The sequence below is a fragment of the Paroedura picta genome, chromosome 8, assembly GCF_049243985.1.
Source record: "Paroedura picta isolate Pp20150507F chromosome 8, Ppicta_v3.0, whole genome shotgun sequence".
Classification (NCBI taxonomy): Eukaryota; Metazoa; Chordata; class Lepidosauria; order Squamata; family Gekkonidae; genus Paroedura; species Paroedura picta.
In genome coordinates, this window is record NC_135376.1 from 9,520,381 (window position 1) to 9,547,168 (window position 26,788).

A 26,788-nucleotide genomic window follows, 5' to 3' on the forward strand; every position below is an offset into this window, starting at 1 on the left:
ATAACTGCTCTGGGTCCAGGAGCTTCTGTGGGTCTGGTGGTGGCAGCAGTAGAATTCGGGGATCTGCACCAGGCCCAGGCAGAGGGATCATGTGGGCAGGAGGATGCCATTCTCCCCATGAATTTCACAGGCCTTTACTTGCACCCTCTAAAGTTGGTGTTTTGGCTGTTCATTGCACGAAAACTTTATTGCTTTTCTGGACTTAAGGAGACTAACAAAGTTCGGGAGTTGAATCTATGTTAAAATAGAGCACAGATTCAACGGTTGTACATTGTAAAAGGTTGAAAATGTTACAGAGCAGTGTTGAATTTAAGTGAAAACAGACCTGTGATGCTGAGTCTCCGATGGCAGTTTTGTCCACAGGGCTGGATCTCTTGGACTTGACTGAGCCTGTCTCGAAAAACCAAAACAAAGCAAAGAAGTCGGAGAATTCCTCCAGAGGGGAAGGTTTGAAGGCTCTGGCCCACCGAAAGAAGGCAGACAATTTGGACCTCATCAGCGTGGATGCTGAGCAGAAAATCCAGTCCGCCAGAGCTGCTGAGAAGTCCTCGTTGGATTTAGGTACCGTCCGTCTTTGATCTAGAGCTGAGCAAATTGATTGTACGCATTTACATTTTTGTCAGCTTTTTCTCCTTGGCTCTGTAGGCGAGTCTGTATCCATATATTTTATGTTTTTAGCATGCCGTTCATACAATATTTGTCTTTTCGTCATTTATACCTCAGATGGTGCAGATTTATTCTACTACTAGTGGAGGGGCTTTCCTCCAGAGGAAGGAGTCTTTGAGCATCTCACACTGGGGAAAGTGTCTCTGCTAGCAAGGGCCCCACCCCCTATAATACATGTAAAAATGTAATATAAAGGAGTAGATTAGAGTCCATTCGCACCTTAGGGACCAACGAGATTTTCAGGGTAGAAGTTTTTGAGAGTTTAAGTTCCACTCACCCAAACAGAGCTTTAACCATCAAGAGCTTATATGCTGAAAATTTTATTGGTCTCTAACTGGACTCAGACCCAGCCCTTCTGCTGCAGACCAACCCAATTGCCCACTGAAATTCTTGAGTATCAGTTTATTGATATATAAATACGATCAATCAGTTTGTACATTTTACATGGGAAATTCAGTGCTGGCAAGTCCGAAGTAGTCCAGAACTCCAGTAGTCAGAAGTAGCCCAACACGAAGAAATACTGAAATCAAAACAGCAGGAGTAAGAAATTCTAAAGCATTCTTGCTCTGGATTCTTGCTATTTTTTATTTTTATTTTGCTCTGATTGTTCTCATCAGGACTCAAGGTGGGTTATAACACTGTCAGGCAATGCGTTCCACACCACTTTCCTTTCACCTCTTGCTCTTTTCCACTTGTTAGGCCTTGCAGGTGATCCAACATTTTCCTCTCTCTCTTTTTAAAAAAACTTCATGGTATGTGAATTTTTACTCCTACTTTGAAGCCAAAAATCAGTTCCCAACACAGCTTACAGCCATTTAAGATACTGATATATATAAAATACTGTGGAAACTGCTCGAAAAAGCAGAGAAATTTGGGCCCAGGCATGGGGGAAGGGTACCTGGATGCTTCCTCTTCTCCACCATCCCTCAAGAATGACATTTGGTATCTGGGGATGGAGCTCTTCCACCTGGCTTGTGGTTATGGCCAGTAAAACTCAATGTTTGTGAAATGTTTTTTGGATTGGCCCTTTAGGATCTTGGGGTATGGCACGGATGCTGCTTTGAGGCCATCGCAGCCTATGCCTGTGCCTACTTGATTTCTACCTACTCAAGCTGTATTCTTTGGGCCAAACTACACATTACACTCTTTGGGCTGGGTCTGAATTCCCTGACCAGATCAGTATATTTGAAGCCTCCCAGTGGGGTCGATAGCACCCTACCCCCAAAGCTGTTGAGTTCCGGGAAATGATGCAGGGGGAGGCTGAAGCACCACATACTGTGGTCCAGATCCAAATCAGGCACCACACCCTTGGGAAAGAAGATCGCAGCAGGGAATTCCACTGTTCCACTGAGAAAAGTGCCTCATGGGACCAGCCCACTGTCTTTCCCAGCCTTTCTAGGATCTGGAGGCAAAGCGGAATATCTCTGAGTTGCAGTTCCATTGCAAAGATCTCATTTTCTCTTTTCTTCCCAAGTTAATATTCAGGCTCAGCTAGAGAAATGGGATGAAGTGAAGTTTCATGGAGACAGGGCCAGCAAAGGCTATCCAGCACCTGAGAGAAAACCTTCATCTTCTAGAGCTCCGTCGAAAGAATTTGTCTGGTAAAAACACATTGGTTGTCCTTCATTCAGGGGTGGCCCCGGTGGCAGGCAAGGGGAAGCAGTCTATCTCAGCTAGCAGCTTTTGAGTTATCGTTCACTGGTCAACTGATTGTCAGTTGTTTACTTTGGAGGTTGATCAACGTGGTGTAGTGGTTAAGAGCAGCAGCCTCTAATCTGGAAAACCGGGTGTCATTCCCCACTCCTCCTCCACATGCAGCCAGCTGGGTGACCTTGGGCCAGTCCCAGTTCTCTCAGAGCTCTCTCAGCCCCACCTACTCCACAAAGTGCTTGTCGTGAGGAGAGGAAGAGTAGGCGACGGTAAGCCGCTTTGAGACTCCTTCAGGTAGTAAAAAGCAGGGGTACATAAAAACCAGCTCTTCGTCTTCATTGACAGCTGACAGTTGAGGCATTCTGCCAGTCAGAGCGGAAGAGGCCAGTGAGGTAACTGGGCTTCTGCTCTGAGGATGTTCACCACACAAGTTGGCTAGAAATAAGATGAGGCGGGTAAGCAAGGAGATTTTCCAGATAGACAGTGCTGCCACTTGAAGATTGGTTCTGTGACCTGTGGGGTCCTGAGGTGGGTGCAGAGGTGGGGCCTGTGACAAACTCCTCCTGTGGTCACCCAGCCTTTTGGGTATGAATCTACTGGTGGTCCCAGGCCCCCAGGATATTCGCCTGGCCTCTACCAAGGCCAAGGCCTTTTTGGTCCTGGCCCCACCCTGGTGGAACGAGCTCCCAGAAGAGCTAAGGGCCCTGATGGCGCTATCAAGGTTCCACAGGGCCTGTAAGATGGAGCTCTTCCACCAGGCGTTTGGTTGCGGCCAGGGACCTGGAGTTACCAACATGGGGCGCTGCACATCTGGCGCGGTAAATCTGAGCTTAACTGAGTTTTAGATCAAGTGGAGTCACTGGATAGTTGTAACAATTCACCGGAATAAAGGGTCGCCACTGTTTTTTACCGCCATCTGGGGACTTGTGTTGTTAAATATTGTTGTATGTGATTGTAGATTGTAAAGTTTTATGAATTTTATGGGTGATATTGTTTTTATCGTTGTAAACCACCCCAAGACAACTTAGTCAAGAGAGGCGGGATATAAATTGAATTATAAAAATCAAAAAATAAGGCCCCTCTGAGCTCTGACCAACCTCGGAAACGTGCGAGGAGTCCTTTTATTGTTTTTAACGTTTGCACTGATTTGTATGATTCTTTTGAAGTTGGTTGTTATGTGCCTTAAGCCAACCAGGGAAGGGTGGGATAGAAATATACGATGATGATGGTCATCATCGTCATCATCATCAACCTAGTAGGCTACTGGGCATTTGTTCTGGTGTTGACGAGACACATTTTTTGTAGGTCTGCAGAGAACAAATCGGAAGCGGCTGGTGTCAAGGCTACGGCGGAATCCGATTCAGCCTCAGATTTAGAGTTAGCATCGGCACCAAAGGTAAGAAGAGGCCACAAGCAAACCGAGCATTAGAGGCCACTGAGAATTCAGAGCAAGTGGACAGAAATGTAGCTCGTTGTGGGAAATTTGTGGTACAGTATTGGGGCATGGAAGGCCCAGGCCAGCCTGATCTCATCAGATCTCGGAAGCTAAGCAGGGTCAGCCCTTGTTGGTATTTGGTTGGGAGACCACCATGAAAGTCCAGGGCAGCTGTAGAATCATAGAATTGGAAGGGGCCATTCCAGCCATCTAGCCCAACCCCCTGCTCAATGCAGGATGAGTTTAAGCATCCAGGAGAAGTATCTGTCCAGCCACTGCTTAAAGGCTGCCAATGAAGGCGAGCTCACCACCTTCTTATTGCACTGCTGAGCTACTCTGACTGTGGATTTTTTCCCCTGGTATCTAGCTGGTACTGTTCTACACAAAGTTTAGAACCACATTACTGTGGGTTCTATCCTCTGCTTCCAACAGGAACCGCTCCCTGACCTCATCCAAGTGACAACCTTTCAGATACTTCAAGAGAGCGATTTTGTCCCTTCTCGATCTCCTTGCCTCCAGGCTGAACATTCCCAAGTCCCTCAGCCTTCCCTCATAGGGCTTGGTCTCCAAGCCCAAGAGGCAGGCCATGGCAAACTTCCTCTGATTATCTCTTGCCTTGGAAGCCTCCAGGGTAACCATATATTGGCTGTAACTTGTCAGCACTTTCTACTTCAGTGTGGTTGTCCTTGTGGATCTTTGTCCCAAGAATTGGAATTTATGTGTAACAAAGGGACCAAGGGACCAAGGCCTATGAAGATAGGTTGAGGGACTTGGGAATGTTCAGCCTGGAGAAAAGGAGGTTGAGAGGGGACTTGATAGCCCTCTTTAAGTATTTGAAAGGTTGTCACTTGGAGGAGGGCAGGATGCTGTTTCTGTCGGCTGCAGAGGAGAGGACACGCAGTAATGGGTTTAAACTTCAAGTACAACGATATTGGCTAGATATCAGGGAAAAGAGTTTCACAGTCAAAATAGTTCAGCAGTGGAATAGGCTGCCTAAGGAGGTGGTGAACTCCCCCTCACTGGCAGTCTTCAAGCGAAGGTTGGATACACACTTTTCTTGGATGCTTTAGGATGCTTTGGGCTGATCCTGTGTTGAGCAGGGGGTTGGACTAGATGGCCTGTATGGCCCCTTCCAACTCTATGATTCTATGATTCTAAAAGCCCTAGAAATGCTACCAGGGGAAGATTCAAAATGGCTGACAACCCTTGTTCCTTAAGCCATCTGCGACTTCAGTATGGATGGCTGTGCACCCTACCATCCATAGCTCTTATTGATGGTAACACATCATTTTAAGGTTACTGTAAAATACGTGAGTTGATTTAAAAATAAACAGCCTTCCCAGCTGTAAAAGATCACAAATACATTGGAACTGTTACCAAGCAGGTGTGGCCGCCCACAGTGGTCGACGGAAATGTCTTCCTTCAAATCTCTCCCGGCTGCGGTCGGAGCAGCAGGCCGTGAAAGCAGACATTGGTGATCCATCAAAACGTCCGTGCTCTTTGGAGGATATGACTTTTCTATATTTCACCCACTTTCCAAGCAACTCAGGTTCAGTCTGAAAGTTCAGTTTCTTTTGTGGTTATCTCTGGTTATTACAGGCCAAAGCTGTAGCAGTCCTTTTTTGTGGACGTATTAACAAAATGGGCTGGAAATATTGGCAACTTTTCTTTTGGAAAAAGTAAAGTTAGAGGTATAAAATTTCCAGAGGTTTTGAAGCCTGAGGGGATATTTTGAGGAGGAGGGACACCCAGACATTTTGAGAAAATTTGAAATGCACTCAATACTTGAATAGCTTATTTTACTACACTTATTTTTCTGCATAAAGCTATCTGCTTTAATCCAGCATTCTTGTTTTTTACAACCTGCCTTGCGATGTCTTCCTAGACCCTTAAGACAGAGAGACCCCAGGACTCCCTGGGAACTAACGGTTAAGTCTGGGGTCCCCAAAATAGTGCCCATGGGCAACACGGAGCCCGCCAACTCCTTTCCTGGTGCCTACCAAGTTTTTTAGAACATGGTAGGAGCCAGGAGGAGTGTCTGCCCAGCAAGGGTCCTAATTGGCCGTTGGAGATTTGATTGGCTGTGCACATTTTTAAAAGGACTTCCTAGATGCTTCCCAAACCCATTTTGCCTAGCTTCTAGTCTGGAGCCCTCCTGTCCCAGCTGGCCGGGTCTGCTGCTGAACGTCTCCTTTGGAAGGTACAGGTGTTAGAAGGATACTTCAGAGTGCTCCCTGGCCACCCAAATAGCACAGTTATTGCTCTTATAATTTGTGTGTTGCAAATTTGGATCCTGAAGGCTGTTCCAGGAAACCACTGGCATATCGAGAGAGAGAAAAAAAGCCAACCTTTTGGCTCTTAGGAAAACGCAAGTTATTTTGACACAACACTCTCTCACCCATAAAAAGTCTTCAGCACATAAATCAGGGCAAGCTCTGCTGAGCTTTCAGAGATGGACTCAAAGAAGATCGATACAGCAATAAAACGGTGACACAGAAAAGACAGCCAAACCAAACATTGGCAAGTTTCCCAGGTGGCCATCTGGCACTTGAATCTTCTTTCTAGCATTCCACTTGCCTTTCAAGTTTATAGATTTTGATTATGGACTTTGAAGCCTAGCGCACATTCACACCCCTCCTATAGTACAGAAATATGACAATAACAACATTTTTATTTGAAATGTCTGAAAATAATTTTTAAAATCCATCGGTCGCATGACAGCATTGCTAAGAACATATGAGGGTAATCCGTGTGGCAGAACATATGTGGGTAATCCATGTGCTGTTGTTGCCTCTGTCATGCTAAACTCCACACGAAGGGACATGAAGCTCACTTCGGCCAGTTTGCTAGTGGTTAAGAGTGGTGGTTTCTAATCAGGCAAGTTGGCAAAGGGGTGGCAGGTTACCGTAGATGAGCGATTAGGATGTGAGTGTCCTGCATAGTGCAGGGGGTTGGACTAGATGACCCATGAGGTCCCTTCCAACTCTATGATTCTAGGATTCTATGATTCTATGGTGTCTGTTGTGGGGAGAGGAAGGGAAGGCAGTCGTAAGCTGCTTTGAGCCTTCTTTAGGTAGTGAAGAGTGGGGCATAAAAATAATCTCTTCTTCTTCTTATGCTGAAGCAGTCTCATCAAGGTCAGGATCGCCTTCTCAGACAGGCAGCAGTTCTCTGGGGTCTCCAGCTGCAGTCAACCGTAGCACTCTCTTTTTTTCGTTGCAAATTGAAATTCACAAACACTGATACAACAAAAAAAAGAAGAGACTCTGGATACTGATAAAATCCGGCTACTAGCTCTAAAAAACACCAGAATTTTAAAAAATGGGAGCCTAAAACATCTTGCTGTGGTTCATCAGATAAGATCTGGACAAATGGACTTGCTAATGAACTCCACAAAGGCATGGGGAAAGTGCTTCCTAGTTCCAGTCCATCCTCTGTGGGACCTTCAGAAAAGACAGGGATGTAATCCTTTAACCCTACCCCCCCCCCTGCAGAAACAAATAAAATGACCAGCAATTGATTTCATGTTCCACACTTTGGCATGGAGAGATTCCCATCCTGCAGGTCCTCGCTCTGAAGATGCCAGCCTTGGTTAAATTTGAAGATGATACCAAATTGGGAGGGGTAGCGATCACCCCCAGAAGACAGAAATAGAGTTCAATGAGATCTGAACACGCTACAAAAGCGCGCAAAGGAGAATAAAATAAGGATAAGTGCAAAGTTTTACGTCTGGGTCACAAAAATGAGAAGCAGCATCTTGGATGGGAGATACAATTCTCAGCACCAATGTATGTGAACAAGATCTTGGGGTACGTGTGGATGGTAGGCTAAATATGAGCAGACAGCGTATTGCAATTGTAAAGAAGGCGAATGCAGTCTTGGGCTGCATCAGCAGAGGCATCACATCAAAATCGCAAGATGTCAAAGTCCAGATGTATACCACATTGGTCGGACCACACCTGGAGTCCTGGGTGCAGTTGTGGAGGCCTCATTTCGAAAAAGATGTGGACAAAATTGAGAGGGTGCAGAGGCTCCTTTGGGTAGTGAAAATGACTTGGGTATAAAAACCAATTCTTCTTCTTAACCACTGCACTTTACTGCCCCTCTCAGATCACACTGACCCCTGCTTACTATGTCTATTATTTCCCTTGTAGGCACGATCTACCAAAGAGCAACGCTGGGGAAACACCCTCCTCTCACGAAATCATTCCATGGAAGAAGAATTCGAACGAGCCAAAGCAGCGGTTGAGGTATTGATTTAAGTTTCGGTAGAATCTCAAACAGGAGCCTCTTGTGGCGCAGAGTGGTAAGGCAGCTGTCTGAAAGCTTTGCCCATGAGGCTGGGAGTTCAATCCCAGCAGCCGGCTCAAGGTCGTCTCAGCCTTCCATCCTTCCGAGTTCGGTCAAATGAGTACCCAGCTTGCTGGGGGGTAAACGGTCATGACTGGGGAAGGCACTGGCAAACCACCCCGTATTGAGTCTGCCATGAAAACACTAGAGGGCGTCACCCCAAGGGTCAGACATGACTCGGTGCTTGCACAGGGGATACCTTTACCTTTACCTTTAGAATCTCAAAGCTCATCTTCTCAAGTTGGCCAGTGGGTTTCCTATTAACACAGAGGAATTAAAAACAAATCCTGGCTCTAGGTAACCCGAGACGAAGAAGAGGCCAAGTTAGCACTCCAATCCTCCGCCTGTTCCTTTGAAAATGAGCCCCATTGATTTCTATTACACCCAAAGCAATTGTTCTACAAGAGGGGTTGTATGAAGAGTCCTCCAAGCATCACAGTACATAGGAGCTGTGGTCATTTTGAAGTCACCTGAGTCCAGCAGCATCTTCAAGGACAACAGTATTCTCGAAGTATGAACTTTCCTCCTCCACATGCAAGCCAGTCACGGTCCAGTTAGACCTGTTCTCACAAAGCAGTTCTGTCAGAGCTCTCTCAGCCCCACCTACCTCATAGGATATATGTTGTGGGGAGAGGAAGGGAAGGTTATTGTAAGTTGCTTTGAGACTCCTTTGGGAAGAGAAAAGCGGCATATAAAAAACAACTCTTCTTCTTTAACTACATAAAAGGTAGGCATGTTAAAGAGGGGGACGACTTGTTTATAGAGACAAAGACTAGAAGAAATGGGTTCAAATTATGAGAAAGGAGGTTCCACTTAAATATTAGAAGGCATTTCTTGGGGTGAGGGCTGTTTGTTGATGGAATATGCTGCCTAAGAGGGTGGTGGAGTCTCCTTTATTGGAAGGTTTTAGAAGGAGATTGGATGAGCGCCTGTCAGGAGGGTGTGATTTTTAAGTCTCTGAGAAAGTGGGGGCTGGAGTGGGTGGGCCTTGGTGGTCTCTTCCAGCTCTGGGAGAATTTGATTCTGAGTGTACACTCAGTACACACTCCCTATACGTTTTCCAAAGAATTTTTCTAAAATATTTCATTACAGTACAGTCCTAATGACCTGTATATAAAGTGTCTTTTGGAGTAATTTCGCTTTTTATAGTTTGTAGAAAGCCAGGAGGCAGGAGCCTTCCTGACGGCATCAGACAAGGCATTCCGTAAGGTTAAGGACGTAAGAGAGAAGGTTGTTTCCTTGCATTGAGCTACCATAAGAACTGGCGATCCCTCCTGTCTCACACAATGGCCAGCCGCATGCCCTGAAAGTAGGGCTACCAAGCTCAATCTACCAACCAGCAAAAGGATTGGAAGCGGGGACAGAGGGAAGGTGCAACATCAACGATGCTGCTGTAACACTTCCAGGAGAAACCAAAAAAACATGGAGTTGCCATCAGTTCCTAGAGGCACCCTACCTCACTTCCGGGTTGCATTCAGTGGTTTCCTGCCTACAAACACTGAGGCTCTAGTTAGCCACCCTCACATCCACTCCTCTGTCCAAACCAAGGGTAGTCAAACTGCGGCCCTCCAGATGTCCATGGACTACAATTCCCATGAGCCCCTGCCAGCTGGCAGGGGCTCATGGGAATTGTAGTCCATGGATATCTGGAGGGCCGCAGATTGACTACCCCTGGTCCAAACTAGCGACCGTCTGCACATCCTTCGTCAGTGATCAATGAGTAGAGAATGAGTAGACTGATCTTTTCCCCAGCCCCATGTCCCTTTCAGTCTCCTCTCTCTGGGACAACAACAAACCTCACTGCAACACCCACACCTGGCCTGGAAACGGATTTAGGAGAAGCGTTTGCTGCTAAACCATCACCTTCCCTCCCTCTCCCCGCAACAGACACCTTGTGAGGTTGGTGGGGCAGAGAGAGGCCTGACAGAACTGTTTTGTGAGAACAGCTCTAAGAGAACTGCGACTGGCTCAAGGTCGCCCAAGTGGCTGCATGTGGAGGAGCGAGGGATCCAACCTGGCTGGACAGATTTGAGCCTGCCGTTCTTAACCGCTACACCAAGCTGGCTCCCTTTAGGATTATGACATAAAAGCAGGAGCTCCAGATCAGGGGTAGTCAACCTGTAGTCCTCCAGATGTCCATGGACTACAATTCCCATGAGCCCCTGCCGGCAAATGCTGGCAGGGGCTCATGGGAATTGTAGTCCATGGACATCTGGAGGACCACAGGTTGACTACCCCTGCTCTAGATGATACAAGGTGGGTTGTTTTAGCAACAGGTGTGGGAGCAACAGCATCAGTGACCGCAAATCTGGTTTTTGTCCTTCTGTCATGTTTACGCAGCTGTACTTGCTTGTTTATGCCTGTCTGGAATCCAAGAGAGGGGTGAGTGATTGAGTGGCTGTCGGCATCCTCTTTCTCTGCCACCTGGAAACCCTCCCTCTAAATGTGTTGTCATTCCGGGCACATTTCCTCTTGATTGGCGGCATCCTTGATATGCCACTTCTGGGCTTTCTTGAGCTCAGCGACAAAAATGATTGATCAGCCTACACGAGGCTTGAAACGAATCCCATTTTCAGATTTTTGTAGATCGCTATAAGGCTCCTCGGCCCACCCACCAAAAGATCTCCCCAGCACAACATTTTGGGAAAAAGTAAGGCTAGATCTGAGTCTTGCTGCTTGCCTAAGACTACAATTCCCAGCAGACCTAAGGGCTGATCTCTAAAGGTAAAAGAATCTCATAGTAACAGCCTTCCCAGGAGCAAGAGAGATGGTGAGGGGGAGGACAGAAGAGTTAATTTTATACCCAGCTTTTCGCTACCCGAAGGAGTCTCAAAGCAGCCTACAATCGTCTTCCTTTCCTCTGCCCACAACAGTCACTCTGTGAGGCAGGCGGGGCTGAGAGAGCTCTGACAGAACTGCTCTGTGAGAACAGCTCTAACAGGTCTGTGACTAGCCCAAGGCCACCCAGCTGGCTGCGTGTGGAGGAGGAGAAGGGGATCAATCCCAGCTCTCCAGATTAGAGGCCGCCACTCTGAACCACTACACCAAGAATCATGCGAGTGATTTTTTCCTAATGGCAAAAATTGCCCTCCTGTAGAAAGCCAGCCTTCCAATGGAAGAGTTCTATTTAGCATTCTCCCTGACATGCTAGCTTTTTGAATGCAAGGAATTTTTGCTAGGGCCAAGAGAATATGGGTTGAAAGCATGGGGCAGGAGATGGATTTGGGAATGCACGCTGGCCACTGTGAGACACAGGCAGTGAACTATAGACCACGATGCATTTCCTGCAGTGTCCTTGGAGATGTAAGGGGACCCTTGGTTGCTTCTCCCTGGCACTGATGAGTCCCATCCTGCCTTCAAGGGGGCAGGGGTTGTAGGAAACGCCTGATCCACCCCAGGAAGTGTGTGGCAAGCTCTGTCCGACACATGCTCCAGGCTAGGGTAGTCATCTTCCAAATGGGATCTGGAGATCTATCTCCAAACTACCAAGATCAGTCCCCCTGGAAAAAATGGCTTCCGTGCAGGTGAACTCTGGCATTATACCTCGCTGAGAACCCTCTTCTCCACAAACCCCATGTCCCTAGGCCCCAACCCCACCCCAGATGTCCAGGAATCTCACAATCTAGAGCTCTCACCCTAGCCCCAGCGGACCCCCCCCCCCCATCTACTTTGAACTCTACAACCAGCCTCTGAAATGTGGGGCCAATTTTTGAACTCCTCCTTCTGTCTGGTCACCACCTTCACCTTCACATGGCAACCCCTGGTGGGATTTTCAGTGCAAGAAGTATTCAGAGACGGTTTGTCCTTGCTTGCCTCTGTGTCACACCCCTGGGCTTCTTCGCTTGTCCCCCATGCAAATGCTGACCAAGGAGGATCCTGCTTAGCTTCCAAGGTCTAGCAAGATCCGGCTAACCCGGGCAAAGTGAATTAATACTACTGCTGTACAGATAGTTTTCTCGGTTAACTCCTCACAGTGAGAATGATATTGCTCCATGAATAGTAGATATTACTAAGGAGAATTCCTCCGACTTCCTTTAATCTCTTGCAATAAGGTGTACATGGATGCCATTTCTATTACTATTACTATTACTATTACTATTACTATTACTATTACTATTACTATTACTATTACTATTACTATTAAATGAGTCTTTTCAAATGCAAGATCTGTGACACTGTTATAGTTTAAGGGCTTTCTGTTGATTCCGAGCCGGGGAAAGGCTTTTCCTCTGCCGTGAATAAATGCCGAACGTCGCTTCTGTATAAAACACTAGTTGCTCCGCTGCTCAGTTATGAAACATTCAGCCAGTGATGAAGAGACTCTTTTAAACAGGACCCCTGCTCTGTTACCTAGAGATATAATTAAAACAGGTTCATGTGTGGTGGGAGGAGCAACTGTTAGCAAGGAATGTAATTTAAAGGCCACTTTGCTACAAGTAAAAGCATTTATTTCTTCTTAGCAGAGAAATTTGGCCCTGGGATAAGGAAGAGAGAGAGAAAGGGAGGGAGAGAGAACAACCTGTTGCAGATAATTGCTGGTCTTTTTCCGAGCGCATTTTTCTACCCAACTGGAGAGAGAAAAGAAACGTGTTAAATTGTCACTGCAGGCAAGGAGGCTGAGATGGCTGATGATCTAAGGCAGACAGGAGCCGAAAGGAGTTATCTCTTTTAAGGATCTTCTTCTGAAGCAGAATTAACAGTTCGGCAATTAAAAGAGCCAGCCCAAATTAAATCTTTTGTGCCTTCATAGGAGGTGACATTTTGTGAAGAACACGGACTGGAGAAGGGACTCTAATTCCCCTTCCCCTTCAGAAATGCAAACTTCACTGTGCGTCTGGAGCAAAAACAGAGGAGCAGAAGTCCGCACAGATCCAGCCTTCTGTATTACAGGGGTGGCCAAACTGGGGCTCTCCAGATGTCCATGGACTACATTTCCCATGAGCCCCTGCCAATTGACCAACTGGTAACTGTAGTCCATGAGTTTCTGCAGAACCACAGTTTTTCCACTCCCATACGGTAAAAATTGCAATCTCCTGCTCTCTTTTTTGAATCAGGGAGAAGGACATTAGCTTTCCATTTCCGCACCATTTTGCTCTTCAGCGCTGGCTCCCCTGATTTGTTGTTGGCTTTTTAAATGAGAAAAGTAGGATCTTTAAAAAAAAAAACAACGTACTTCCTTTGGTGCATCCAGCAAACGGACATCACGTTAAGCAAAATCATGCTCGGAACCTGTTCTCAGTAAACACCAATCTGTACTGATGGTCATTTGGACAGGGCCTCAGCTCAGTGCTAGAGACTGTTTGGCATGCAGAAGGTCCCATGCCTAATCCGTGGCATCCCCACTTAAAAGGGAAGAAGTAGCTGGTGATGTGAGAGAACTGAACTTGGGACCCTGGAGAGCCAAGACAATATGGTCCTATGATAGCCAAGCGGCCTAATTAGGGTTCTTTTGCCCAGTGCCCAGTTAATCTCACAGAGAGAAAAACCTTTTTTATATTTTTAATGCAGCAGAAATATAGGCACAGGGGTGTGTGCAAAGTTGAGATTCACCTTCGATCTCATTGCATGCAGCAGTGTGAGAACCGATTGCAGGATTTTTGCATTTGGGTCCAACTAGAGGAGCCTCTTGTGGCGCAGAGTGGGAAGGCAGCAGACATGCAGTCTGAAAGCTCTGCCCATGAGGCTGGGAGTTCGATCCCAGCAGCCGGCTCAAGGTTGACTCAGCCTTCCATCCTTCCGAGGTCGGTAAAATGAGCACCCAGCTTGCTGGGGGGTAAACGGTCATGACTGGGGAAGGGAGTGGCAAAAAGACCCTGTTTTGAGTCTGCCATGAAAACGCTAGAGGGCATCACCCCAAGGGTCAGACATGACTTGGTGCTTGCACAGGGGATACCTTTACCTTTAGAGGAACACATTCCTTTATCGGAATAGCCCAGGGAGAATCTGACCTCCATTGATATGGTTGCATGCTTGCAGAATGGCGTACCTCTCGCAATACACACAGCTTTTCTGCTCTCTCTATAGCAGCTAGTTTTCATTTAGAGCCCAATGCAGTTAGAACCCAATGCAGTCCCAGCAAACCTTGCATCACTAAGAACTGGTGTTGCCTGTGAGATAAAGGAAACCCACTCCAGCATGCCAGGCAAAATCATAATTATAGAGGCCTCAAACCCGTTGGCAGAGGAGGCATTTCAATCAGCAGGTTTCTTCCTTGGACAAAGAGCAGAAATAGAATTCAGCCATAATGCAATGCAGCAGGTCGAATTTCCCTGCAAGTTAAATCAAAAGGGCCCAGCAAAATGAGCATGGGTGGGAATTTGGAGGTCTAAGACTTGTCACATCTGGACCTTGCATGTAGAACTGCATAGAATTGAGCATTTGCCTGCATATTATAACCACCATGTGGAGCCAGCTTGGTGTGGTGGCCAAGAGCAGCGGCTTCTCATGTGGAGAGCCAGGTTTGATTCCCCACTCCTCCTCCACATGCAGCCAGCTGGGTGACCTTGGGCTAGTCACAGTCCTGTTAGAGCTGTTCTAACAGAACAATTCTGTCAGAGTTCTCTCAGAGGGTGTCCTTTGTGGGGAGAGGAAGGGAAGGTGATTGTAAGCTGCTTTGAGACTCCTTCAGGTAGTGAAAAGCGGCATATAAGAACTAACCTTCTTCTTCTTCTGAAAAGCAGCCAGGCTCCCTGATTGTTTAGAACTCTGAACGTTCTGTCTTAATAGGAAAAATAAAGGAGAAACTTACTTTTTTGAAGTGCCATGTTTATTTGTACATTGTATAACATCTCTGTAATACATCTTTGAGTGGGAAGGTGGATTAGCATAGGCTGATCACATCAGATTCTCAAAGCTAAGCAGGATCAGTACTTGGGAAGAAGAAGAAGAATTGGTTCTTATATGCCACTTTTCTCTGCCCGAAGGAGTCTCAAAGTTGACCATGTGAGCCTGCGCTGGTTCCAGTTACTTCTTCTCCCAGTTTGTTTCCCGGAAATGCCAAACTAATTAGCAGTATCTAATTTTAAGGCCCTACAGTGCTGGCGGATTATTCCTGGAGCTTCAGTGGAAGGTTTAGTACAATCCTGTTTACAGATCAGCTTTGGGGAGGAAATTGCAAGCAGGAGAAGCACAACCAACATTAGCCAATAACCTCACATAGCTCCCAGATGTGACTGCAGAAAACTGTACTGCTTGGACTTTATTTGGAGGGGAGGCCATAAAGCATGGAGTTGTTTCATTTTGCCCGTTCTGGCAAATTCCGAAGAGGGCTGTTATGCAACCGTAAATTCAAACAGAACACTGTTAGCCATTGTGTGTGAGAGAGAAAATTGAGACCGAGCTTGTTTCTGCCTGATACTTGGAACTGAACAGTCCCTGAATTCCAGGTTCTTGGTGGGAGGTGCAAAGTCCTTCTTGCAGAAGACTAGAATGAAACAAGGGCCTTGCTGGATCTTCTGGTCCAGGGTCATGCTTTGCAATGTGGGCTACTAAAGCATGGTTTATAAGCCAAGGGCCCCACCACATATTGCATCACATCAGACCCTTGGTCCATCATAGAACCATAGAGTTGGAAGTGGCCATACAGGCCATCTAGACCAGCCCACTGCTTAATGCAGGATCAGCCTGAAGCATCCAGTATCTGCCCAGCCACTGCTTGAAGACTGCCGGGGGGGGGGGCTCACCACATCCTGAGGCAGCCCATTCCAGTTGATCAAAGTCACTTTCATCCACTCAGACCCACAGAGGTTCTCCAGGGTCTCAGGCAAAGGTCTTTCCCATCACCTCCTACCTGCCCTGTTAAATTGGAGATGCTGGGGATTGAACTCAGGATCTTCCGCATGCCAGGCAGATTAACTACCACTAAGCCATGGCCCCTTCCCATCCAAGCACTAGAATTCAGAAGCTGGCTGCTTCTGAAGGTGCCCTTTAGTCATCATGGCTCATAGTCTTTGATTTAGTTATCCTCCACGGAACTAATAAATTCAGTTAGCAACTAGTTTTTTCCACCTGTTCAGCAATCTGGGGGGGGGGGGGATGTCTGCTCTCCCAGAAAGCCAAATTAGCTCATGGATCTGACCTGAAGTTGCTGACACCATTTTAGAGAAAAAATGGCTACTTAAATATACCCAGAGGTCCTAATTGGCACTCTTGTTCTCTCCATGCCTTTTCAAACAGCCCCCCAAACAATATTTTCTTCCCAAATCCATCAGCATCCTAGCACTCTCCCTTTGAGCACATCCCGGTTTCCAAAGGCCATCGGCCTCTGCAGCCCCTCTGCAGTTCCCAATCCCTTTTCCTGCCTCAGTGTGCTGCTATTGGAGCATCGCACAAGAGCTGGCGTCATGAAATAGCTTCCTAAGAACTTCAAGTTTGATCCCTGTGCCCCTTTTCTAACTCTCCTACATGTGCCCTTGCCCATCTTCTACCACCGAGTAAAGAAAGCAGGACTGTAGCTTTGCCTCAGAGCAGGCAGACTTTGGAGCGCGTGGGAGAACCAAGCAGCTCAACCCCTCCCTACCTTCCTGTTGTCTCAACATCCTTTTACTTACTTCTCTGTGATTCCGCCTTTCTTTTGTAGACCAAGCTATTCTTCTAAGGATGCATCTTTTCTTTTCCCTTTTCTTTTGGCAAAGCACTTTTAAATACTTGAAGATGGTTACCAGATCCCCTCTCAGTCGTCTCCTCTCCAGGCTAAACAGACCAAGCTCCCCCAACCTTTCCTCATACGTCTTGGTCTCTGAACCCCTCCCCATCTTTGTTGCCCTCCTCTGGACACGCTCCAGTTTGTCAACATCCCTCTTCAACTGGGGTGCCCAAAACTGAACACAGGACTCCAAGGGAGGCTGAACCAGAGCAGAGTTTTTAAGCTTGCCCCGGTGTGTGTGTTTTCCTTTCACTAAGACAGTCGTAGTGAGAAATGGTTGGTTATTTGGTTAGCACATCGTTTCCCGGGGAGAGTCTGCAGGCCTTCGTGTTTGATAAACTTCTGTGTATTATGTGCATCAAGAAAATATTCTGTTAAGCCCCAAAGGCTCAGAAATGGAGATCAATCAACAGGGAGCAATTATGAGCAGGAAGTAACATAAGGGAAGGGTGGTGAAAAATGTATCATGTCCTTGCATACGGCTTTCCTCTGCAGGAAAACCTCTATAAAGTGGCTCCCTTAAAAAAAGAATTCTTTTTAATGTGCTCAATGCAAGTAAAAAACAATGAAAAGATGAAAAGTAATGGGTTTAAATTAAACTACAAGTACAACGATATAGGCTAGATATCAGGGGAAAAAATTTCACAGTCAGAGTAGTTCAGCAGTGGAATAGGCTGCCTAAGGAGGTGGTGAGCTCCCCCTCACTGGCAGTCTTCAAGCAAAGGTTGGATACACACTTTTCTTGGATGCTTTAGGATGCTTAGGGCTGATCTTGCGTTGAGCAGAGGGTTGGACTAGATGGCCTGTATGGCCCCTTCCAACTCTATGATTCTATGATTCTATGAATCAGATTTAAAATGGGAGATAAAAGAAATAAACCCGTGGAATAAGAACTATAAAACAGCAATGAGATGACTGGATTTAAAAACTGAAGAATTGGACCACTGCTGCTGGTGGGTAAGGAAGGGTTAACCAGGTGCCAGAAGGTAAGGACAACACTAAGGGTGTCCACAGGTATATTTGGAGAGGGGATTCCATGCAAGGTATCCCCTACTGGGTCGCCCTGAGTCGACCAGAGCTTGACAGCACTTTCCATCCTGTAGACAAAAGATGAACATCTGACAAGATGAACATCTGAGAGCCAGTTTGGTGTAGTGTCTAGGAGTGCGGACTTCTAATCTGGCATGCCGGGTTCGATTCTGCACTCCCCACATGCATCCAGCTGGGTGACCTTGGGCTCGCCATGGCACTGATAAAACTGTTCTGACCGAGCAGTGATATCAGGGCTCTCTCAGCCTCACCCACCCCACAGGGTGTCTGTTGTGGGGAGAGGAATGGGAAAGCGACTGTAAGCCGCTTTGAGCCTCCTTCGGGTAGGGAAAAGCGGCATATAAGAACCAACTCTTCTTCTTCTTCAAAGTGGATTTGGGGGGGGGGCATCATGTGGGCATGGGATTGGGGTCACTGTGGGTTGGTAGGCAATTGTGAGTTTCCTGCACAATGACCCTGGAGGTCCCTTCCAACTCTATGATTCTGTGATTCTAAGTCAGAAGTGCAGTCCAGGTTGGCTGTGTACAGTGATCACCAGGTACAATTGGAAACCCGGCCGTGTTCATTCTCTCTTCCATTTTCTTCTTTTTTTGCTTTATCTTCTCCCTAGTCAGACACAGAGTTTTGGGATAAGATGCAAGCGGAGTGGGAAGAAATGGCTCGCAGGAACTGGATTTCAGATGGCCAAGAAGCTCCCACCCAGGTGGCCGTCTCCATCAACGAGAAGGTATGACAGGTGATGTTCTAGAGCAGGGGTAGTCAACCTGTGGTCCTCCAGATGTCCATGGACTACAATTCCCATGAGCCCCTGCCAGCATTTGCTGGCAGGGGCTCATGGGAATTGTAGTCCATGAACATCTGGAGGACCACAGGTTGACTACCCCTGTTCTAGAGAAGGAAAAAGGGCTGTGGGCCCAATGAATTGGGGTGAGCTTCACAAGAGTGCTGGGAGTCGAGAAGTTTGGTGTGTGGCTGATGGGAAATAAATGCTAGGATCTGACTTGCAAAGACGACCTTGAACTTGCGGGGCGATGTGCAGTAAATGCTCCAATGTCAGAGAGATGCTAAGCAGGACCAATCACTGAGATCTGGTAGCCAGGCTATGGCTGCCCTTTATTTATTTATTTCCTTCATAAATGAAGTAAAGGGGAGTCACAACCAGCCTAAAAATAGTACAGAAACAATTGGATAAACCCAGTAAACGGTAAAATAGCAGTTACAAAAAAATAAATGAAGCCACAGAATAGACAGAAAGGGAAAATTTCCCATTGACTTTAATGATGCCATAGGCCGTTATGGTGCTGAATCGATTCAGATTCAACCAAATCAATTCGGCTGAATCTGAAGCAGGGATGGGTGCTTCACCTGCCACAGCTTTGAGCCCAATTGATTTGGGCCATTTATTCCCCCACATGCCAAGTTCTTATAGAGCTTGAAAAAGTGCAGAGGGCAACCAAGATGAGGAGGGGGTTGGAGCACCTACCCTCTGAGGAAAAGCTGGAGAGCCTATAAACTTTTCAGTTTAGAAAAGAGATTAAGGGGGGATTTGATAGAGGTTTATAAAAGTATTCATGGGGCGAAGAGAGATGACAAAGATTTTTTCTACCTCCCCCAAAATACTAGAACTTGAGTATGTCCAGTGAAGCTGATGGGCAGTAGATTCGGGATGGACAAAAATAAATACTTCTTTACACAGACACTGGTGAAAATGTGCAATTCGCTGCCAGAAGATGTCATGATGGCCATGGGGCTTTAAAAGGGGATTAGATAGATTCATGTAGGATAGCTCTGTCAGTGACTACGAGCCGTGGTGACCGAGAGGAACCTCCACATTCCGGGGCACTAAGCCTTTGAATCCCAGAGCCAGGAGGCAACATCAGGGGAAGGCCTTGGCCTCTGTGCCCTGCTGTTGGCCCTTCAGAGGAACTGGTCAGCCACTGTGTGAGGCAGGAGGCTGGCCTTGATGGTCTGATCCAGCAGGCCTCTTCCTAACTTTGTATGTAATAAACAAGTTTAGCACCAATTGCCATCTCTGGAGCTTCTTCTCTCTGTTGTCCCATTCACTGTCTCTTCCAGGGCTATTATTTCCATACTGAAAACCCCTTCAAAGAGTGGCCCGCCCCCTTCGAAGAAGGCCTGAAAAAGCTGAAGGAAGGGGACCTGCCCCTCACCATCTTGTACCTGGAAGCGGCTATTCTGCAAGACCCACACGATGCTGAGGTATCCTTGCCTCTTGTATTCTGGAGTTTTGTATATTGTATATAGGCTAGATATCAGGGGGAAAAATTTTTCACAGTCAGAGTAGTTCAGCAGTGGAATAGGCTGCCTAAGGAGGTGGTGAGCTCCCCCTCACTGGCAGTCTTCAAGCAAAGGTTGGATACACACTTTTCTTGGATGCTTTAGGATGCTCTGGGCTGATCCTGCGTTGAGCAGGGGGTTGGACTAGATGGCCTGAATGGCCCCTTCCAACTCTATGATTCTGTGATTCTATGAACTAGTAAAGGTTCGTTTGCATCTGTGTGTATATAGAGAGAGAAAGCAGTGTAGGATCAGCATCTTGGTTTGGATCCACCTGGGCATTTCCACGATTGGGAGGATTTCCCCAGAAAGTGACTTTCTCATTTCCAATTTCGTGTTGCAGCCCCAGAGGTTGCCCTACTGTTGTACCTGGAGGATTCATGTGCCCCATAAGTGAAATGGGAGGGGGGAGATTTGGATTACAGCAGGAAAGTCCTGCTGAGTGGGCAGAACCCTCTTTGTCCAGGGAAATACTTTGTCGAATTCAGGTTCTCGGACACTGTGCTTAATAAACTGGGCATTAGACACAGTGAAGACGAAGGGAAAGTTACCCCTGCGACAAAAGGAAGGTTTTGTCGATAAATACGAAAAATATTAACCCTCTCGATAACTTTGTTGCAGGCCTGGCAGTATCTTGGGATCACCCAAGCGGAGAACGAGAATGAACAAGGAGCGATCGTTGCCCTCCAGAGGTAGGTGGTGGTAACTGCAGGGCTCAGGTCCATATTGACGGACCCAAAACAAAAAGGTTATCAGAAATTCAGGCGTTCTTCAACTCCGTCACTGGGGTTGGTGAGGGAGAAATGCTTCAAACTGCACAGGAACAAATACAATTGAAAAGCGCTACCGTTGCTTCCCAGTGCCCAGCTCTCAAAATAAGAGTAGGGTTGCCATCATCCACTGTCTAGTTTGACTCTGAGCTTAAAATACAGCTTTCTAGAAATCTCCTTTTTAATGTTATTGATTAAAGTTTCAAATGAGAGATCGTGTTGGTCTGAAGTAGCACAATAAAATCAGAGTCCTGTAGCACCTTTAAGACCAACAAAGATTTATTCAAGCGTCAGACTCTTAGTTGGTCTTAAAGGTGCTACTGGACTCTGATTTTCTTGATTCAGAAAGTAAATTCCCAGCCTTTGTCAGAGCCTCTGCTTTGCATGCAGAAGACCTCTGATTCAATCCCCAGCATCTTCCATTAGATTAGGACCAGGCAACGTTTGGTGAAATAGAACCTGGATCGTTGATGGGATGGAGATGGACTTTAAGGCGTCAGAGGGCGTGGCTTCAGTGCCCCTTGTACTTCCTTTCCCCTTACCAGGACTAAGAATAAATTAGGCAAAGGAAGGATTTATGTAAACTGAGAGCCAGCATGGTGCAGTGGTTAAGAGCAGCAGCCCCTAATCTGGAGAGCTGGGTTTGATTCCCCACTCCTCCTCCACATGCAACTAGTCACAGTCCTGTTGCAGCTGTTTTCCTCAGTGCAGTTCTCTTAGAGCTCTCTCGGCTCCACCAGGGTGTCTTTTGTGAGAAGAAGAAGGTCCTTGTAAGCTGCTATGGGGCTCCCTCAGGCAGTGAAGAGCGGCGTTCCAAAAAAAAAACCTCTTCTTTTCCTTCTCAATTTGCTGCATGTGCATAACTGACGGAGGCCACTGGCCGTCTGGTGCAGAACGCAAGTTCCCTACTCTGAAAATCCTGCTTTAGAAAAGGCAACAAAAGGCAAATCCTGCATCCTTACAGTTACTTGCAGTGCTCAATTTAGTCCATTACTTAATCAAACAGAAGGAAACATGAGTCAACGGAGCCCTGCAAACACCGGTGAGGAGCTATGCAAACAAAAGGCCTGCTTGGTATGCGTGGTCTCGTCCCCTTGCAAAAGGTTTGTCTCTTCATTAGAAGCACTCCTTAACTGAGCCAAACTCGACCCGACAGCTGCGTGCTAAGTACACGGAGATCTCTGCTGTCGTCGCTGGTCGGAAGAAAACTTCTATGCGGTACCTGCCCCCCCCCCCCGCCCTCTCTAGAAGGGGTTTCTATTCTCTGTGCCTTCACAGCAACTGAGCTGCACCCCATTGCGTTTCTGCTCACAAAATACAGACTCTCCCAATCTCTGTGTGTTCGAGTTAGGGATGTGTGTGCGTAAAGCGCCATCAGGTAGCAGCCCGCTTACGGGGACCCCACAGGGTTTTCAGGATGAGATCTCAGCAGAGGTGGTTCGCTACAGGCGCCTTCTGCATCACAGTCCTCCCATCCAAGAGCTGATCGTAGCCGGGTCTATTCCACATTGGCTGGGCCAGGTTTGGAATCTGGTGTCCGTTTCTGGGGGCTGCAGTTCAAGAAGGGTATTGACAAGCTGGACCGTGTCCAGAGGAGGGCGACGAGGATGGTGAAGGGGTTGGAATCCATGCTTTAGGAGGAGAGGCTGAGAGAGCTGGGTAGGTGTAGCTTGTAGAAGAGACGGGCAAGAGGTGATGGGACTGTGTCGAACTATGTAAATGGTAGACATGTTGAAGAGGCGGACAATCTATTTACTGCAACGGTAATGACTGGGGAAGGCACTGGCAAACCACCCCGCATTGAGTCTGCCATGAAAACGCTAGAGGGCGTCACCCCAAGGGTCAGACATGACCTGGTGCTTGCACAGGGGATACCTTTACCTTTACCTTTAGAGAGGAGGACTAGGAGCAGTGGGTTCAAATTACGGGAAAGGAGGTTCCACTTAAATATTATTCCCTGCAAATTTGGACAAAATGGTCTTTTTATTATCGGATACCAACCCCCTTATTAGTTATAATGTTTCACTATTTGCTTAACAGCAAGGAAAATTCGAGCCAGATATATGCCACCAGAGAGCTAGAGACCTGAATTCTTATTGTCTTTTATGGTCTATGGACTACTGCATATAGTGTTCTGATTCTTTTACTGCTTTTTTATGTCAGCTGATAAGATATTGATGGCGTTGTAATGGCCTATGGCTGGAAACAATAAAGTCTTATACATATACACTTAAATATCAGACAGCATTTTCTGATGGCGAAGGCTGCTCGTACATTGAATGCGCTGCCTCGGAGGGTGGCAGACTCTCCTTCGCTGGCAGTTTTTAGAGAGAGATTGGATGAGCACCTGTTCAGGGCATGTGATTTTAATTAATTAATTAATTTAGATTTCTATACCGCCCATTTCTTTGCAGCTCTGGGCAGTTTACACAGAACATTATAACATTTTAAGTCCCCAAGAAGTGGGGGGATTGGACTGTGTGGCCCTTTTGAGGTCTCTTCCAGCTTTGTATGATTCTGGCCATGCTTCACTTTCAGGATTTGCTGAGATCTGGCTAGACTGGGCCATCCAAGTCAGGCTTAGGATATGGGCGACCTGGCAGGGGCTCATGGTCATTGCAGTCCATGGGCATCTGGGGAGCCACAGTCTGGCCACCCCTGGGGTATACCATCTCCATGAACAAAATGAAATTAAGCTAAATATACGCTCTTCTGCACTTTGGTAGGGAAGGTAGCATGGTATAGCTTAATCTCGTCAGATCTTGGATGCTGCTTGATCAGGGCATGTGTGTATTACCTGTCATTTGCAATGGTGCATTATCCAAGACGGGTGTCCTCACCTTGAAGGCTGAGTCAGTAAGCTGTCTGCGGCCCTAGGCTTGCATTCCCCGGAGGAGAGCTTCCTGCCCCTGTAACATGGCCCTCCACCCACTCTGCTCAGGTGCTTGGAGCTTCAGCCGAACAACCTGAAGGCGTTGATGGCCTTGGCGGTGAGCTTCACCAACACTGCCCACCAGCAGGAAGCCTACGAAGCACTACGGAACTGGATCAGGCAGAACCCCAGGTACAAGTACCTGGCCCGGAGCAAGAGGGGGTCGCCGGCGCTGACCAGGAGAATGTCCAAGGTGGCAGAGGAGAGGTAACTCCCATGGGCAGGAGCATTCTAATAACTGGTGGAGGGGGGGGGACATTAAAATGCCAGCTGTTTGGTGATGTTGATGGCTGATTTGCTCTTTAAAGAACAAGGAGTGGTGGGTGTGCAGTTTTGGGGGTGGAGTTGAAACACTGCATATAAAATATCATGTTGGATCAGACCAATGGACCATCCAGTCCAACATTCTGTATCACCCAGTGGCCAAAACCTAAAGGACATCTGGAGGTCCACCAGCGGGGCCAGAACTCTAGAAACCCTCCCAACTGTTCACCCCCCTGCCCAAGCACCAAGCCAGAGGATCACTGCCCCAGACATAAGAGAAGCCATGTTGGATCAGTCCAATAGCCCATCCAGCTGAGGGACTTTGGACTTGTCACAGTCCTGTTACAGCTGTTCTCAGAGAGAAGTCCTTCAGGGTGTCTGTTGTGGGGAGAGGAAAGGGAAGGAGATTGTAAGCCGCTTTGAGACTCCTTCAGGCAGTGAGAAGTGGGCATAAAAACCAACTCTTCTTCTTCGTCTAAGAATACAGAGCAAAACTGCCCCAGACATAGTGTTACCTGTGTTTTGTCTTCTAGTTCATTGCTGGAAGAGGTGAAGGAATTGTACCTGGAAGCAGCTCACCAAAACGGGGAGATGATAGATGCCGACTTACAGACGGGCCTCGGAGTTCTCTTCCACCTGAGCGGGGAGTTTAACAGAGCTATAGACGCTTTCAGCGCTGCTCTCACTGTTCGGCCAGAGGTGCGTTTCATGTTTTTTTGCAGGGAAGTTTGGCACATTGCTCTCCTGTCCATCCTCTGTCCTGGAAATTCTGCCTGCCGGCTGGCCTTAATCTGCTGCCATTTCACCCATTAAGCCTTTAATGTCTGAAACCGAAACGTTAATTGCCTGAGCGTCTCCGTTTCAGTCAGATCTATTTGCGTCCCGCACTCAGCCCGCCTGCTGACGAAGGGGAATCAGTTTTACAGGAAGTTGTCCCGAAAGTGAGCCATGGTCCCATGTCAATTAACGGAGGAGGCAGTGCCCCCCCCTCCCCCGTTTTAGTGGATGCCATTCATTTGAACAGACAAGCTACAAAATAAAAATAAAAATGACCCACTAGGACAGTGGTTCCCAACCTTCCTAACGCCAAGACCCAAAGAGGGGCGTGGCATTAGGTGGCCATATTGGCGGGCGTCGTGGCAGCTGCGGCGGCCCAAAGGGGGTGGCGGCGGTGGCCTCAGTTTCCCCAGGGAAAAGGGTCGATTGACCCCTAAAGGGTCGCGGCCCCCAGGTTGAGAACTGCTGCTCTACGAGGAATTCTAGAAGTCTGTCGTTGTGTTGTCAGGATTATTCCTTGTGGAACCGTCTCGGCGCCACCCTAGCAAACGGGGATCGGAGTGAGGAAGCCGTGGAGGCGTACACGAGAGCTCTGGAAATCCAGCCGGGCTTCATCAGGTCCAGGTACAATTTAGGAATCAGCTGCATCAACCTGGGAGCCTACAGGTGAGGCGGAGCAATTCGGTACCTGTGCAGAGAAAGAACGCTCTGTTGTCCCGCTCTCTTGCAGCCGAGGGTAGAAAAATGGGGGGAGGGCAGTGAGGAGAGAAGGAGGCTAGCGTTAGAGAGGCCATCAAGTTGGGGAGTAGGTTTTTCCCTTACCTGGCGAAATAGAAAGGGCACATTTAGAGAACACCATGAAGGGGGGCAAGACCTACCAGGGGCTCAACTACACACTATAATTTCTGAAGTGTTTAGTATGAGTGACTTTATTATTATTGTTGCAAGTTTAGGTGTCAAGATTGCTTTAAAAGGGAGGAAATATTGTGCAGACGGGAGGGACATTAACCCTTTCCTCTCCTTACATTACCTGGCTATGAAGGTAAGCAGCTACTCCCAAGCTGCTTTACCCCCCCCCCCCTCCTCAAACAAAATCTTCCAGGGCTCCTGTTTCTTTTTCTCAGTGGGGTAACTGCAGAAGCTTCTAATCTGGTGAGCCAGGTTTGATTCTCTGCTCCTCCACATGTTGTGAACTTGGGCTAGTCACAGTCCTGATTGGGCTGTTCTCACAGAGCCATCCTGTCACAGCACTCTCGGCCTCACCTCCCTCACAGGGAAGGTGATTGTAAGCCACTTTGAGACTCCTTTGAGCAGCGAAAAGTGGGGTATAAAAGCCAACTCTTCTTCAGAAGAGGAACTTTGGCTGGGAAATAAGACCCAGACTTTGCGAAAAACATAACATTTGAATGGGGACCACAGGCAGAGAGGACTTTACATCACTGCTCCCCAGTCTCTGGAAAGCAACTGCCTGTCTTTTGGGGCAGATCACTGGATCTATCTGTGGTTGAGTTCCTCAGCCTCAAATCTCCTCCTCATGGGCCAGGCTGCGTTTGAAAATAAAGGACATCAGAAAGGAAGCCGCCTGCTTTTATTCCCACACAAAAAACGTCGCAAATAGCAGCTATTCTTTGCTAATGCAATTTTTCTCCAGCTCATCTTCCTGTCAAAAGAATTTTTTTTGTCAAAACTAATTCAAAACATCACCTGGTTCTCCCGTAGACGTTCCCTCTTCCCCTTGCTGCTAATGCTTCATTAAAATACAGCTCTAAGTGTTTTGAGTGGAGGGTGATTAATTTTCGGTGATGATTGCGGGATGGCGTCGAAAAAGATAAATGAAGGGCAGAGCCAGACAGAAAGTATTTGGGGTTTCATTTCAGAGAGCTGGAAGTGGTTTGATGGAGCCTGTCAGACTCCCTGTTGCTTCACTGAAATCTCTGGCTGGATCAAATTGT

General features: G+C 47.4%; 1 protein-coding gene across 7 annotated transcripts in view; it reads left to right on the forward strand.

Annotated features, from left to right (window-relative positions):
* Positions 1 to 26,788, forward strand: part of PEX5L (peroxisomal biogenesis factor 5 like) — a 169,604-nt gene that overhangs the window by 134,010 nt on the left and 8,806 nt on the right. For all 7 annotated transcript variants that reach the window (XM_077348314.1, XM_077348310.1, XM_077348313.1 and 4 more), the window contains 10 exons: positions 352 to 561; positions 2,141 to 2,267; positions 3,622 to 3,712; positions 7,906 to 8,001; positions 18,406 to 18,522; positions 19,872 to 20,015; positions 20,715 to 20,785; positions 23,805 to 24,002; positions 24,593 to 24,758; positions 25,345 to 25,502. In XM_077348314.1, coding sequence (XP_077204429.1) covers positions 352 to 561; positions 2,141 to 2,267; positions 3,622 to 3,712; positions 7,906 to 8,001; positions 18,406 to 18,522; positions 19,872 to 20,015; positions 20,715 to 20,785; positions 23,805 to 24,002; positions 24,593 to 24,758; positions 25,345 to 25,502 — 1,378 coding nt within the window. The remainder of the gene's footprint in view (positions 1 to 351; positions 562 to 2,140; positions 2,268 to 3,621; positions 3,713 to 7,905; positions 8,002 to 18,405; positions 18,523 to 19,871; positions 20,016 to 20,714; positions 20,786 to 23,804; positions 24,003 to 24,592; positions 24,759 to 25,344; positions 25,503 to 26,788) is intronic.